The 17,451-nt window shown below is 45.2% G+C and overlaps 1 protein-coding gene across 1 annotated transcript in view; it reads left to right on the top strand.

Annotated features, from left to right (window-relative positions):
* The window catches only part of LOC128875512 (uncharacterized), a 39,903-nt gene that overhangs the window by 18,706 nt on the left and 3,746 nt on the right, over positions 1-17,451 (top strand). Inside the window, exons 4-5 of the mRNA XM_054121145.1 lie at positions 14,625-14,808; positions 15,682-17,206. Of these exons, the coding sequence (XP_053977120.1) occupies positions 14,625-14,808; positions 15,682-17,206 (1,709 nt within the window). The remainder of the gene's footprint in view (positions 1-14,624; positions 14,809-15,681; positions 17,207-17,451) is intronic.

A 17,451-nucleotide genomic window follows, 5' to 3' on the forward strand; every position in this document is an offset into this window, starting at 1 on the left:
TAAACAAAGAGGGATAAGTGAAAACTTGACTGTAAGATCGAACGTATCGTTGTACGTTATTCGAGTACAGTTTCGTTCGTCTCTGATAGCCGTTGGATGCTGCGCGAAAAAACGCTCGTGTCCGTGCCGCGCCAGCGCTCTCGCGCAACTGACGAAAGAGAAGAGAAGAGAAGAAGAGGAGAAAGATCGAACGTTGGCTCGATACCGTCGTCGTTGTGGGTAGTAGGCGCGAGAGCCGTTGCGCTCACGACGCCTTCACGCTGGTGGTAACCGTAAAATTCAAACGAGAGGCCGTTAGAAATCGTAAATACACCAGACGGAACAACGTCACCGCGACGCTGCCTGACAACAGCATTTTTCACTTGCTAGAAATCTTCTTGGTAAAAGTATTGGGTTGTCTGGAAAGTCCACGCCGTTTTTTAGTAGGCGGTACAGGTCTGAATATATATCGTAATGGTTGAAAACAAATAACATATGGACATCCCTTAAAAGTTGGAAAAATTGTGGAACAAAATGGTACATATATAATTCAATAAATATATATATATATATATCGAAATTCGAACGTGTCTTTGAATGTTTCTTAGAAATTGGCACGAACTTTCCGGACAACCCGTTACGAAGAGCGATCAACTTCCAAGCTCTTTTCCGCCGGCGAAAAGTACGTTTCGTTTGGTTCCTATTGGGAGTACCATACCAAACCATGGTCAGTGACTGTTAGGTGTAATTTCACGTAAATTTGCACAGTCCTGAGCGCTGCCTCCGAAGATAAGACGATCTTTCTCATATTTTCGATGGTCAGAAAAATGACCTGCCCTTTTCTCGTGCAAGAAATCGCACTCAATTCGTAAATTAGGATCTACGAGAAGATACCCCACGAGGTGCAAAGTAACCCTCGTTTCACGCTACTCGAAAAACTTTTATCTAGATAAGAATTTCGCCCATTCCCAGTTAGAAGGTGCGAGGTAAAAAGAACGATTGGACCGTTTGCGGTGTTTCGAAGAACTTGGAACCGACACGGCTGACGATCCGCGACGACAACGTCCGCTAAACGTCCGAAGAGTATCATCGGACGCTTGGCGATCGTGCCTTTCTGTTTACAAACAAGAATGTCCTTCTTCGCCGCGTTTCCTCCCAGCCCCCTCTGTCTTCTTCGCGCTCGCCTCGTCGCGGCCGTTGCTTTCTCTCGCGCGTTCCTCCGAGTCTCCTCTTCGTCTATCCTCCGCCGCCTCCTCTGTCACCTCCCCCTCCCCCTCCCGCCCCTTGCGTCGCGGACGGTTCTTCTTTCCCCTTCTTCTCGTTCGTACCCCGGTCATGCACGTCTACTCGGTGCTCGTCCGTTGGTTGGTTCGCTCGTCGGATCTCTCTTTTCCTCGGGGTTGCGGCCGTGTCTCGGGGTCGTCGGGGGCTGAGGTGGGCAGAATTCTTATCCGGATAAACGTTTCGAGTAACCGACAAACGGATAAACAACGAGCAATCTCGATTTCCAAGGGAAATCGATGGTGGGGGCCGTGCGTGTATTTAAGTAAAGAAAAAAAGCGTGAAAAGGCACCTTACTTGCCATGTAAATACGCGCGTAGCAAGTATGAGGGTTCGAGGGGGGGAGGAAGCGGAGACCAACTGATTTCTTCTAAGACCGATTTGATCAACGTGTCAAATAAGCAACGAATAAACAAATGCTTATCTTTGGTTCTACCTTCGTGATTTGTATCTAAACCACGATTTCTGACCGTCTTCGATCGGTGATTCGACGATTCGGTGTATTCGAGCAGAATTTTGCCGATCTCTGGTCCGGAGTCCGCGCGTCCAGGGCTCCGGGAGCGAAGTCGAAGCCGTGGCCGTGATCGAGGCAGAGGCAGAGGCGGCGTTCCATCGGTGGCAGCGCTCTCTCCTTCTCTCTCTCGTCTCGGTGTCGCCTCTCCCCACTATGAAAGACCACGACCGACCGTTGAGATTTAAATTCCTCCTCGGGTGGACGGAGAGAAGTCTCCCGGCCTGGGAACGGGCAACGTTCCTGCGCGGGACGAGAAGAAAATGACCGGCGGCGCTTTGACCGTGTACGTTGCTCGCTCGTCGTTTTCCCTTCTTCGTTCTTTGCGCGTAATTGGTACCGTTTCGCGGATCGTGAAAGGAGAAATCGATTCCAACGGTCGTCTTTCGCGAAAAACGAACGATATCGATCCCGAAACCGTCGCGACTACTTTCACGACCGTATTAGTTCAGATCGTATCGAATTTTCGAGCCTCTGACCCCTTGCACTCCGACGGCGCCGCCACGGCGACATGCATAATGCCAGATACGAATTAGGTTCAAGTTTTATGGGATTTATACGAATACGATTTAAATTACAAGCATTCAAAATCGCTTCGAAATTCATTTTCGAGCTACAAACTATTTTTAAACGGAGGGAAACAAATTTCAAGTTACGTTAAAAAGTTTTGAGTTACTGCGTGACTTCACAACGAGTAATCGAAGTGGTCTCCGCTAGAAAACATGCGTGATACGTCATATCAGGGCCTGTCGCATGTGTTCGAACACTTGCGGTTGATTCCGACCTGAATGGCACGTATTGATTATGTTTCGTGTTATTGAGCGCTCACACTACGGGGAGGACAAGAAGGCTGTCGATATGGTTTCTTGGAATTTGGTTTAATGCTTCTTATTTATGTCACGAAATTGCAGTTTCGACACGTTTCTACACGTAACCTAAAATATTTAGTAGGAATCGCGTACATCTATTTTAATTAAAATATCGTTCGTGCCTCCGAGGTGGAAAATACACCTGTACGTTGCCCGTTAGAACTTTTCAATCGCCCTCCACGGCGACAGGAGAAACCGGTCGCGATAATCGTAATCGATGGTCACGAGATCGTTATCGTTACCCGCTCGCTATTCTATCGAGAGCAGGTTACCGTAACGTCCGTGAGACCTTCGAGGGCGGTCCTTCTCGCGTTTCTTCTCGCGTTCCAGGCGAATCGTTTACCAAGTTGGTCCCACACGGGCGAAATTCTCACCGAGATACAAAGCTTTTTATCCGTTACGCGCTCGATAAAAATATGAATTCGATTCAAGGAACGGACGTATCTCAGAGTACACAAAAAAGGTCCGATTGCTCGATCGAACATACTTTGCGAACATCTAGAATTTGTTTACAGAAATACGTAGTCGATTGGTTTAACCTTTCGTTCTATTTTCTGACAAAAATTACTTTTGAATTTGATATACAACAATATAATAATATCGTTACTCCATTTTCTATAAGTGCACATACCTTTTGGTTATGATTAGCACATGTATTTCTCACATGATTAATTTATATCATTTAAACAACGAGTGGCACGATCCATTAGGTGTCTCCGAAGGAACACTTTCTCCAAAATATGGCGCAATGGTCTCTAAAAGATCGGGAATCTTTTTTCAAACTGTTTGTCGAGTTTGAAAAGGGTTAAGAACCAGTGCATTATTCGAATAAAGTTTCGTCCGTCTTCGGTCCCATGGGAGAACTACATAGGACCGAATTATGAACAGCGATGACAATACTCGGGAGAAGCAACTACTCCGGTTTTTTCGTCTACGAGTTTTCGTCGCGAGTTCGGCCCGAACAATAACATTGACGGGACGGGACACGGAACGAATAGAGAAGCCAGACGAGGGGGAAGAAGGAACGGTGGGAAAGAGTGCGTGTACATAGCGATCGTCGGTATGTACATTATTTTTTTTCCAGATATCGTGTTTGATATCAATCGATAAGGTCTTCCATATAATCGTGGATCAAAGAAAGAATTTCAGGTCATATTCAGCTTGTTTATCGAGAAGAGAGTGGAAGAGGGGAAGTTAATTTTCATCTTTTTTTTTGTTTTGTTTTTTTTTTTTATATATATATTAAAATATGGTACACAGGTACAGATTGTGTGCAGAGGAATTTCCAACATGTCCTAAGGTTATTTAAGGTCAAATTTCAATAAACGGTGGAATTCATACTCTGCAACTGAGGTATGCGGGAGGAAGGAGAGGGAGTAGGGGTTGTATATAGAGCGTGGTTCCCTGAAGCCAGTGGAGCTGTGCGATCGAGCATATTCGACTTCGATGTGTACACATAGGAAGCGTTACACGCCCCCATATAACACTTTCGGTCTCCCCCATGTGGGCACCGTGCTCCGTATTGTCTAACGCTCGCTCTCGCGATATGCAATACGGGCGCAGCTGTTACATACGGTTTACTCGTACGTGAATAATCGATGGACACGAGACGACCTTTTCGTCTCAGTCGTCTTGTTTCGCGAACCTTGAACGCGCGCGCGAGCGAGCGTTTCCCGTTAACCCTTTCCAACCCAAATTATATTTTGGCTTCGGAACAAAATTATACGATAGAAGGATAGTTACAAGGAATGGATGGAATTCCAAGCTCGATCAAAATATTGCCGTTAGATTACTCGACATATTAGGTTGGTAGGACAATACGAGTCGGAGTTGCACCGCAGTATACGCTGTAAGATGATATCGAAACGTAAATAGAACAAAGTGAACCGTTACCCCAAAACCAAGCGTCGTAGTTCGAAAATTCGAAAACCGACATTAATTTCTTACCGACTTATTACATTTGCCACTAATGCGTAAACCGAAGGATTTCATTCGAATCCCTGTTGTTATTTTTTCTTTCTACGCAAGCACCGACAGCGCCAAGATACCTGATAACGCGAATAAAGATAAACTGGTACCAGAGGGGGCAAGGGAAGAGGATGTGGAGGACGCGAGGGAAACAGACGAGACTGTGTGGAGAGAGAAGGAGAGAGATATCGTTGCGATATTTCAGTTACGGTCGAGAGCGATAAGCCGTGACCGTGTCCCGAGGTCTGGCTGCTTTACAGCCACCGTTGCAGCTCCGTTCCCAGAAACACCGCTCGTTCGTGGCGACCGTTTCGTCCGCGATTCTGTCGGTAGTCCCGCGGGAACACGCAACCCATGCGCGCGCACCGCGTCACGAACGTGCCTCTACCAGTTTTCCACGAGACAGTCAACCAAGAGCATTATCGGTGGCGCCATTTCATATCAGATTTTATTTTATCTTGACTTCTAAAATTTCTAAATTCGATCCCATTTTATTAAAGTAATGTCGTTTCTGCGAATCTCGATACTTACTTGTCATTCATCGACACTTTGTTTTTTATCGATCTGGCATTGAAAGTTTGCACACTGGATAGCAAAAAGTTGTTGATAACGAGGGTGATTACATAATTCGTTAAAAATAAAAATTTATTAAGAACGTGTTTGAATTTAATGTAAAAGAGATGACGTTACTTTTCGGTTCCCCTGATACATCTACAACCGATTGTCGAGGAACAACTGTCTTGTTACTTGCTCGCCCCCATCTCTGCTTTCGGTAAAGTTGCAATTAATAGCTTTGTGTCGAACGTTCGCGAAATAAATGCGAATAGCTATATGACCTAGAGTTGAATAGCGTTCGGAGTCCTAAAGCCTCGATTCCTCGATTTACCCCGATTTAACGGACCCCGATTTACCGCGTTGCCCCGATTTAACGGACAGAATTTTACAGCCCCAAGTCCCCGAGTTACTCGGTCCTTTTCCCGTGTCGTTTTGAAATTGTATCTCGGAGATAGTACATCTACCGTATTCGTACATATTGTGCTTAAAAATATACTAACTAAATAGACCGAATTTTATCAAATCGACCGATCCATTTTACTCCAAAGGAATTGAACCCCCCGGTAGACTAAATCAATTTCGAAAATGCGTACCTTCCACTGCGCCCGCACTTTACCGATAAGCCTCGACTTCACGGGGTCCCTCGACACCTACTTATCGTGTTTTATTACCTGCAAACACGACGTACAAATACAATAGGCAGTTATAACTACGTTCATTAACCTTCCCGCTCCCGTATTCTGTTCTTCGCACCTTTACGATACGTAACTCACACCCACCGCGACCCATTTCGTACAAAGGAAATTACCGTCTTCAAGACCTGACCCCCTGAAACGAATCCAGTCCAGAGCGCATGGCGTTTCATTGCATTCAAACTCATTTGTTAATTACTCCAGTGACAATAGCGAGCCACAGTCGTACGAACGGACGAAACAATGTCGTTTTACGAGCCATAATTGCGCGGTATCCCCCGCAATAACAGTCGGCACCGTACCGAACCGATTGCTACCTTTCGCGTCGGTTGGTCAAAACGTTTCTTAATTTCGGGCAATAAAAAGGCATTCGTCAAAAGGCCGCAGTCGAGCGGCTTCGGAGCTCGAAGGCGAAACAGTTTTTGAAGAATGGTTTCGGAACGCTAGGTTCCGCAGGCTGTCGGAATTTGCGCTATTTAACAGGTGGGCGGCGCCTGTTACCTAGCGGCCCACCCGTGGGCCCCGTGCCTTTTGTAAATTCGCACGGAAATCCGTAGGAATACCTTTTTCTATTGTGCAAACGCGGGGCAAACGAGCGAGCGAGAAAACACGGGGCCGGGCCAGGGGTAAACCGAGCCAAAGGACTCGCGCCTTTCGTCCTTTCTCTTAACGAACATTGTTCGGATCCGGAGAAGTTTGGAAATTCGTTCGATTGTTTCGCGTCCCGTCGATAAGTTGGCGGCCGTTCTTCGCAGACCAAAACTTTATAGGACGAAACGAGCCTTTTCTTTATTTCCCATACGGGGCGGCTTTGTTTCGATCGGTCGACACGTTGGCTAATTGAAATTCAGACCCTTTCCTTTCTGCCGTCTATTAACGAGCTGGATTCGGTCCTTCTTTGGAGGGGTGAGTTCTATTGTACGATTTTTCTGTGGACAGGCAAAAGTAATGAAAAAGTGAGATTAGGTATGTGCTTCTATATTCCATCATTTATAACAAAATCCTTAATTTCAACTCCATGAGTCCATCTCTACAATGAATCCCACAAATATTCGTACCCTCTATGTCTATCGATGAAGTTTGACTAAATTGAATAAATGTTTCGATAGAACCAAATGAATTTTTTATTATAAATATGCATACGAATAAGCTTATACATGTATACATATATTTATACATCAACGTATTTGTACAAACACATAGAGGGTACGAATATTTATGGTACCGACTGTATGTAAGTACATAACCCAAGTCTCAGCCTCACCTCTTGTTTTTCTAACGTATCGTAATAATTATAAGAGTATAATAATAAGCAAAATTTCATGGCTGACGAACTTCAAACATATAGATATACTCTATTGGCCATCAGGTTGAGATTTAGGTTGATGTTTATATCCGTTTAAGTTAGAGTTACAAATGATTGAATACGAAGGCACAGAATTAATTTCTACCCTTGGTATAATAAAAGCAGACAATAAGCAAAGAAAAGGGGAAACATGTTTAGTTGTGAATTGAATGTGTAAGTACGCGTACGCTTCCGTTTGAAAAGAAACAGCTGAGCCTGAGAACGAACGTAGATATTCCAGAGCATGGTAATGCATGTTAAACAGGCCGAATCGCCCCATATGACTACCTGCAAATACTCGTACAGTGTTTGCTGCATGATACATACTCGGAACACATGTCAAGAATGACGTAAAGTACAGTAATCATTTTTTTCGTTACCATACCTAATTTCATGGTATTCCGATGAACCACCCCCTGGAAAATGAATTCATTCTTTTCACGCACAAAATCTATGGTCGCACATTTTAACTAATTTTAACTCGTTCTAAGTAAGAAAAAGAAAACAAGAAGAAAAAAAAATGTAAACTTTTCCATATTCCTGCCATTCCAACGACCCTACGCGAGTCGCAGATGTGCGGACCCGGCGCGCGTGCTGCCGATTCCTGACACAATGAGCAATCAGGAACCGTTTCGCATCGATCGTAGACTTTGGGAGGCTGTTTCCCGCCACTAGGAGCCCTCTGCCCGACCATTCCCGTCGATTTCTCTGCGTGGGACTCGAGATTACTGTTTCTCCATTAATACGAATATAAAGAATCGTCGATTTCGCGAGAATTCCCCGAATCTCGATTCCCCGATCACCCTTCTCTCGAGATTTCCCTCGTGTCGCAGACTCTTCTTCTCGTCTAGCCCTCTCCCCCTCTTCCGCGCCGCCCCACGGGTCCCTCTTCTTCCCAGGGTGATTATTTTTTCTGACTTCTCTTCGTTTCCACGTCTATCCATCCCATCCAGAAGAGGGGAGTTTTCGGCGGCTGTTTGGGGCGAGGGGTTCGGGGGGCAATTTTTATACACCTCCTCGTCTTTCTTTCGATTCCTTCCCGGACGTTATTGCGAATTTCGTCTCTCCCGGCACGGTGCATCTGCGGCGGCTGCGCGTATCCGAAAGAATAGCGAGAACCGAAGCAGGCTGTCTTCTCTACGCCCTTCGGGGGATCCCGTAGGAACAGATGATGATCCCGTTTAGGAAGCTGCAAAGCCGTCTTGCTCTCTACCAGACTTTACGGTTACGGGGTCATCATCGTCAGGGGTTCTTTTCTCTTCGTTTCGTCATCGATCCCGCGGTGCCTCCTCCTCCTCTTCCTCCCCCCCCCCCCCCCTACTCTCGATTTCTCAACGAATCATCCAACATCGATCCAAGATTGGGGGTAAATTCGCAATTTGTCTATTATCACGATCCCATCGATTAAATATTGCAAGTAAAAATAATTTTTATGTAAGAGGTTTATCCAACAATTTTTCAACCGATTACGTTCGAATATTTTAGGATGTCCAAGGGTAAAGTACGATATGGGCTCCGTGATTTGAGAACCCCCTGGCAGGTATTACGTAAATGTCTCCCCGACGTTTCGTTCCTCCTGTGTCACTTGAATAGGAGACACCGCGTCGCGACGCCTGTACGTGCGACTCGTACGTACACGTACCTACGTACTCCCCAGGGGCGTCTTTATGTCGAAGCAAACGACGCACAGCATGGGGGCACTCTTTTTTAAAGGTCGTCCAACAAAGAAAAAATAGTTTTTTTTAATATCAGGGAAAGCAAGCGTATATACAAGTTATACACAAGATCGGTTCCTCGTGCCAATGCGAATCGAAAAGTCCTCTTCCGTTTCGCAATCTAAAGTTTCTTTAACGAGATACGAACGGCTGAAGTTTCAGCACGTGTCGCGCGCCCGAAGCTCTACGTCAGAGAATTTAAATTACTTACGTCTAGTCAACGAAGCCTCGTATCGCAAAATGCCGGAGGACTTATCGCTCTCTTTTGTAGCGAGGAAGTGACCAGAAAAAAAGAATTCCACACTTTCATTATCATTCTATACAAAATTTCTATAGAATACATTCTAGACGTAGACATTCGTACATTAATAATAACCCCTCTAAAAAAAAAATTCCAACGATACAAAATTAACAGATTTTTGTGATACAATTTAGGAGGGGAAATTTCCAAGTTGAAAGTTACACAGGGGCGCGAAGCGAGTGGTAGATCGGCCCTGGTGCGCACCGTACGAATAATCGCGCAGTGCGAGTCTCTCTGTGCGCGCAGTCGTATGCTCACACGCACGCAGCCAGTGTCTGTTACACGTACACGTGTGTATATGCACTTAGCGGTGCACCATCGGGGTGCCCATAGTTGGCACGTGCCAACCATCACAATGGATACGACCATCTGCACTCCTTCTTATAGAAAAATCAAAGTCGTAGGGACACGGGCGTTCGCCCGATTTCGTGTCCCCTTCCAGTCCGTTATAAGTTCGAACCGCTCGTTTCCTCGCAAGATGGTCCAGAAGCCAAGCAGAAACGCACGGAGGAAAACCGCGCGTGCTACCGATGCGCTCGGATCCTTACGATTTACATATCCTCGTTGTCCGCGGATCCCAGAACGCCTAACTTCCGCGGGAACCTTTCATACGGGTTCCATCGGCGGGTCGGTGCCCATCCCACTCGATCTGTCTCGTCTATCTGTCCTCCGTGTCGTTGTACATTTAAATTCCATTCCTTAACCCTTCGAGTATGGGCGTTTTAAAGCGACACTCTAGAAGTAAAAAATAAGGAACATGAACTGTTCGTGTAGATGACATCATAGTTTGGGTCGTCGATCTTCCCAAAATTGTAAAGATTGCTGAAATGGTAGAACCAAACTATGGTAGTATCACCTACCACCACCCAAGGGTACACCATTTAAATTCCCGAAATCGACAAACATGATGATTTTAAATGAATTTTCATTCGGCTCAATGTTAATCGATTTGTTAATGGCAAAATTGTTGCTGGTGGATCGACAAGGAAGGTGGTGCAACGTGTTACGTCGAGGAAGGTGCGCGATCTGGCAGCTGCTTACGAGGGGTGGCTGGTACCCCCGATATGTGTGGCAGAAAGCAGCTGAGCTACCCCCATGGTATCGCGTTGTACGCGTTCGATGCCCTATAGCGAATAATCTTTGCAGTCACGACCGCTGGGAACGACCCGGTGGATCGTTTCTTGTGTTCTCTGGTGCCCGTTGACCCCCACCGTCCTGCCACCCCAACCCCCAGCCTCTCTGTCTGTCACTTTGTCTCCCCCGCGACCCCTATACTTGCTCGCCTCCCTGGAAATTACAGTTATTGAGAATTCGCGGGGTTTAGTCGTTCCGTCGAGTTGGCAGACTTTCGGTTAGCCGAAGTGGGTGTACTCTCTCCCTGAATAGAGTCGAGGGTAGCCAAATAATAAAAGTTGCGCCAATATTGGGCCTTATTCTTCGATACGACCCTCGAATAGGTAGTTTTCATCTTTACTCGGTCAAGAATTTGTCTGTAGGTTAGCCTATAATAACTTCTTTTCGTACTGTAGTTAAATATTGGAAACAAAGTATGTATTAACGCTTTATTTTTAATTTAATGCCCTCGTTATTCACAGATTTCGAAAATGTACGTTTGTTAACGTTATTTCGATACTACCAATTCCGAGTATACTTTTCCTGCTTTTCCAAGAATTTCGATATCGCCAATTATAACCCCAAAGACAGTCACTTGTATTTCCAACGTTCCATCGAGAAAGATGGGACGAAGATGATTAAATAACGGGGAGAACAGCATACCTATCGGCGTGGCATCAGACACGTCCGTTGGTAACTCGTTCCTCCTCTTACATCGACGAGTTCTCCCGCCATTTCCATGGCAGTTCGAACTTCGAAGTCACAGCATGTTTTACGGCTCCGATCCTGCGAGCGTTCTTATCGCGAGAGATACGACTGATGCTCTCGTCGCGTGAAATTGATTCTCGGAGTTATCGTTTTTCTCTCTCTCTCTCTCTCTCTTGCCTGATGATTCTAATTCGAATCGACTCAATCGATACGGTATCATTCGAAAAAATTAATATATTCATTGATCTTAACTAGCAAACAAACGTTTTCGACTCCTCGGGATTGAACTCTCAGGATTATTATTAAAATAATAATTCGTGACGATTTGCGACTTCATGGATATACGATTTTAAGAATTTCATGTATCCTATCTGTCCAACAGCATACGGATGGAATGTCGATAGATTCGGTGTCGACCAATCCAAGAAATACTAATGAACATCGTAAAAATATTTAGAAAGCAGCCGGTGCTCGACCGTATTGTTATTCATATACGTATCGTATCAACAGCAATCCTCGAACGGCACTTGTGCACTCGAGCCTTACGGGGGTGGGTTACCTGCCGTGTGAAAATCTCCGAAGAATGCGAGGGTGGTATCAAAGATCAGGTGAAGCATTGTGATCGGCAGAATGAAAAAAACGGACCGAGTCGTACCTGCCCGAGAGAGCTGCATCCTTCGGAGCAGTCGGTGCATCAACCGACGGGACGAGGACCCCTGCCAAAGAGCGAAAGAGACGGAAAGAGGGCCCTTTCAGTGCGAGGAACTCCTATGGTCGGCAACCTTTTCCGCTCTGGTATCGAAAGTGAGGAGCTATGTAGTCAGTGAATGACCGCGCATGTATTCGACAGAGGCGGACAGTGATTGAGGAGTGGGGGTGGGGGGTGGGGTGGGGTCGGCGGGCGGGGGGGGGCCATCGTACACTTAAGTATTCTATACATGCGCATTCCTGTTTGCAGGAGCAATAATAATATTGGAAAACTCCGGCACGTTTCGAGTCACTTAGTTGAAATGTTATATGGAGTATAACGCGTTGTTTTATTTTACAGTTATTTATATTTGGAGAAACTTCGAAGATGATTAGCTGGTCTTTTAATTAATTGGCCTTTCGATCTGGCTGTTTTCTATTTGAATTCTATTCGTTTCTCTGTTAGAAATTAATTTTATCAACGGCTCTAGACGATAAGAAGGGACAATTTGACTCGGCCCAAGTGATTTCATTTTATTTTTAATGTATATTTAGTGCGACATATGTAACGATGATGATAATTTGAGAATAATCTGGAATTTTATATTTATTTAGAAACAATCGAAAGTATTACAGTAACAACATCCTTATTATTCCACCGAATAAATACAAGATTCATAAACATCTAGTGTTTGCAACCCCCTTCGCAGTTAATAAGCCCAATTAAAACGTAACCCCCGCGACACCTCTCGGTGCAGCTAACACCGTTGTTATTAAACCCTAAGCTCGTAGCGCGCGCACTTCACGTGCACTTAGCGGGTACGAGACACAGGACGTAACGAAAGACGGCGGCAAGAGGGGCTGAAAAGGGCCCCCCATAGCGGTCGCCCTAAAGAGAGGATTCCGCGTTCCGTTCTCCCTACCCGCCTTGAGAAGATTTAGGCGGGCCCTTTCCCAGTCGCCCATTGGTCGGCCCTTGCCCCCACTCCGCGGCGCTACTTCATATAAAGCCATAGCTTCCCGCCAGATCGAGCAGTTGGTACGAGTTTCGCAGGTGAACAGTACGCAAACCCCGTTCGCTGCTCGGTCAGACGCGTGGCGACTATCGCCCGATCGAGATCGTTGCGATCGCGACCGTGTTGTTCGCGACAAGTCTTCGTTAACAAAATTCCACGAGACGAGGAATTTTACCCTATTCGTTCGTTTCGTCCGACCTACACACACACACTGTCTTGCCATGTTTTGGGAAGCTGTCACGGATTCATGCGACGTGTGCCAATGTACAAGGTATTGTCGCGCTTCGAATTAACCAGCTTTCGTTTAACACACGCCGGTTCGTCGTTTTCTCCAAGGATCATCTACGTGCTGTGTGATTCAGTGAAGTTTGCGAAAGTATACGTGGCGAAGCTTGTGCAGGGCTTACTTTGAGATAGACATGTCAGTTTTTCATTATTTTTCTAATTGTGAGCGTCCTTTGTTGTTGTAAACATAAGTAATAAAGAGTGATTATGGTGGAAACATGTAATTGTCTTGTCAGAAATCTTTCGTTCGACTCTAATTATGTAATTTTGTCGAATTTGATAAATATAAAGAAACCCGCTTTTTCTTCGAACATTAAAGTTAGAATTGTTGATTACGCCACTGATAAAGTCAAGAGGAAAAGCTGTCGAGTGGCAGCCGTGAATCGAATAAAAAAATCTTTCGATGTCCAATCGGTGCAAGAGTAATTCCTGTTTTCCGTGTATTTCGTGTTTCGGTGGATTCTACGGACGCGTGAGTAAAAAGTAGTAGTGCCCGAACAGGCTTGAATCACAACAACAACGGTAGATAAGTTTATCATTGGCACGTTTCGACGAATAGTATTTGACGAACGTACGATGAAATATTTGCTCGTTCTGCGTCTGTTGGCGCGCTCGTGTAGCTTGCTCCTATCTACGCAGGGTGGCGCCACCAGTCGATGTTCGCGTTCAGAGCAGGCGTTAGAGTTCCCAGCACCATGCACTTTCTAACTTATTCTCCTCGTGTTACGAATCGCTATCCTTTGAATTTTATGCGTTTATTATATGAGTGATAACGGTATTATTGCACAAATTTCTGTCAAACATAAATAATCTTTCCTCAAGATCAATAATATACCTGAATGTATAAATATAATCTTGACTTCGTTATCCATCCAGTCTTAAATTTCTGAAGCCCTAGTAGTAACTATTTCGTAGAGCCAGCCCTGGTTGGGCACACGAGTACCGAATAGAACAACGTGTTCACCGCGTGTCGCTAGAAAGTATGTACAATGTGCGCGAGTTCGCGCCAAAATCATCTCACGTTCCAAATTTCTGGTCGAGAGCGTCTCGAGTCTCTTCAAAATTCACGATAATGGACGTTTTGTTCGCGATGTAGTGTCTCGATGTTATTTATCAAACCATAACTACAATAACCGAAAACGATGCCGCTTGGGTTGAGCAAGAGTCGCGTGCCCGGTTAACGTAGCCTACAATTGAACGGTTCTTCAGAAAATAAGTGTGTATCATGCATTTTCCGTGTCTGTTTTGTTTGTTTGTAAGAGATTTTTGGCTTGGATTGGTAGTTGAGGTAAGGGAGATTACTGTGTGCACAATGACACTAGTGTAATCTGCACTCTTTATTGACAGATGTAGCATTGGTTGTTTCTTGTATTTTTCACAATTTTTTAAGAATCAGAAATTACTTAGTAGGTCTTGATACGAATCTAGGTTGAGAGTTCTACTGTAAATTCTATCATACGGGTTTTTGTGTTGCTCGTTACGTCACTACATAGTGGGCGCGAAAATGTTTGGAGGTTAGGTTCGATCATAGCACGTGCGTGAATCCTTGTATAGTAAATTCGATTATGTTTAATTTTCCATGTTTGTCTTTTTTTCCAGGCTTTTCAAAAATGCCTTCAAATTCAAAAGTACACCCGAAAGCACGGTGAAATCCAGACCGAAGGCACGTCGACTTCTCGGCATGGCGTCGCGACGCTGTACCAGTCCAGAGCCAGTGTCGCCATCTGCTGACAAGGAGAACAGCTTTGTCTCTTGCAGCCCTCGCGCCAGCAGTCCTCAAAAGGTAAATACACCCATACTTGAATAATTAATAAACACTTACTTACCAGAATAATACATAACGAATTAAAGCAACGCGCTCATTAAAAAAACTATATTTTTAATCGACGTGCAATATATCATTTCATAATTCAAACTCCAATTTTTGTTCTCGTCTGTTCGTTATTTTTTTGTATCTTGATACGAGGTTTGTCCATCTCCGTTTTACATGATAAATGGTTACGATTCAATTTCCGTTCGATCTTCCTATTACTTCTTCGTTTAAATTCGATTAGTTTCTTTAGTATTTTATTCTTTTGTCACCGAGAGGAAGGAAACCGAAGGTACACCTGTTTTTCCATTATTCGGTGTCATTCGGCTTGTTTCCGACACTCACGAAAAGATCAGAGATAAAGAATCAGATAACGAAACACACCATTTTCGCTCGATTCGAATCATTTGATCGTTGTGAACTTGGAACGAGCCGAATTTTCCGTGATCCATGATCAGGTGTCGCGTCGTTGAGATACGACACCGGATGTCGTGGTGCTTCCGCCATCCGGATGCATTCCCGTTTAAATCGATAACCATTGTACTCAAACATTTCACATGCATATATAATACACTTCTTCTTAATCTACATTATTCTACTGCATTCATATTAGATTATTTTCGAAGTTAGGTTGACTTATAAATAAGACTTGTAAATATATAGACATTTTTACAATCTTTTTTATATATCTGTTATAAACATATAAAATATATGAATTCTCAATTTAATTCTAATTAACTAATCAAATAATTAGTTTAGATAATTCATTATTTAGTTTCATCCACTTTAAATCCATTAATTTTGTTTAAAAGGATTTTCCTAACATTCTGATATTTTTTCTCACAGATTGTCGGCGGAAAGAGATGTCGTTACCCGCTGGAGGACTACGATCCGAACAGTCAGGACAGCGGTTACGAAGCGAGCTATCCCGAGAGGGACGGAAAGCCACGCGATGGATTTCAATTCGTCGAGCCCCTGGCTGTTGCTCCCCGTCGTATGTCAATCGAACGCAGTCCTATGGCATCTCCGGTCAGATCTTCGCCTCAGCGAACGCGCGCCGCTCGATCATCCCTCTTTCGTAGCGTTTCATCTGGCTACGAGAGCATGGACGACGGTTTCAACGATTTGATCGACATGGAGGCTCTAGACGACACGACGCAATTGCCCAATGGCATCTCGACCCTTCTCAGCGGCGATATCGTTGGCAACGTCACCCTGATCGACGCCACCAGCCACAAGATCGACACGAGCAGCCCCAGCACACCAGAATTCCCTCGTACCAACCGAAACGGTAACTTCAGACGATCCTTATCGCTGCAGAACGAAAGACCAGAAATACGCAAGAACTCGACGCTCTCGAAAGTACGTTCCTGCTTGTTTCGTTCTCCAAAAGCCTCACCCGAAGCGAGTCCAAGTCTCGAGGACAGCCCGTTCTCGAGAACAACGGTGTCCACGATTCGTCGTCAACGGATCTACCGCGACGAGAATGCTACTAGCAGCACCGACTTCGATTCACCGTTATCCGTCAGGACGTTCAAACGACCCGATCCACCCATGGACGATAGTCCAAAACTAGTCAAGAGGTCGCGAAGATCGAGCACCAGCTTTCTGGACGCGATCAGGGAGTGCACCAGCACCGATACACCAGCCTTGAATCCAAGGATCGCATCCGTACCTTTGCAGAGAAGCTTGTCCGAAACGGCCACCACGATGACAAAAACGGAAGCGCACGCACTGATCAAGTCGGCTATCCATCGCAGCATCACCGACGCAGACCTGACGGGTGACTTCAGCAAACCCTGCGTTCTTCCGTTGGCTACTGGCCAACACGAAGACCTGAAGTCGATATCCACAGAAACCTTGGCTGCTCTCATTCGCGGAGATTTCAGGGATCGCATCGGTACGTTTCAGATAGTCGACTGTCGTTACCCTTACGAGTACGACGCTGGACACATTCAAGGCGCGCAGAATCTGTACAGCAAGGACTTGATCGAGAGAATCCTGCTGGATCCTATCACCAGCACACCAGCAATCGAACCTGATTCGAACAAAAGAAACATCTTGGTGTTCCATTGCGAATTCTCGTGGGAGCGTGGACCAAACCTATCGCGATTCCTGCGAAACTTGGATCGACAACGAAACAAGGAACACTATCCTGCTTTGCATTACCCAGAGGTTTACCTGTTACACGGTGGTTACGAGAAATTTTACAGGGAACAGAAAACGCTGTGCACGCCGCAGGGTTACAGGCCCATGAGACATCCCGACAACGAGGCGGATCTCAGACAGTTCCGAAGCAAAAGCAAAAGCTGGCAAGGTGAAAAACTCAGAATCACGGGTACCGTGACACGGTCCAACTTGAAGCGTTTAGGTTTTTAATTCTCGTCAAATTTCGCGTCATTTCTTGTCATCTTTCGTTCTATATCTTCACGATTCGGTGATCGAAGCGTATCGAAACGCGTAAACGTGCAAATCACGAATAGACGACGGTCGGGAGGCGTTTTTTATACTTGTGTTGGTCGTAGAGATGTTCGATTCTTGTAACAATATCTATTCTGTAATCGATTTTCAAGCAAAGTGACTAGAATCGTTTCGCTAAAGAATCAAGTTTAACAA

This window comes from Hylaeus volcanicus, chromosome 4, assembly GCF_026283585.1.
Source record: "Hylaeus volcanicus isolate JK05 chromosome 4, UHH_iyHylVolc1.0_haploid, whole genome shotgun sequence".
Taxonomy (NCBI): Eukaryota; Metazoa; Arthropoda; class Insecta; order Hymenoptera; family Colletidae; genus Hylaeus; species Hylaeus volcanicus.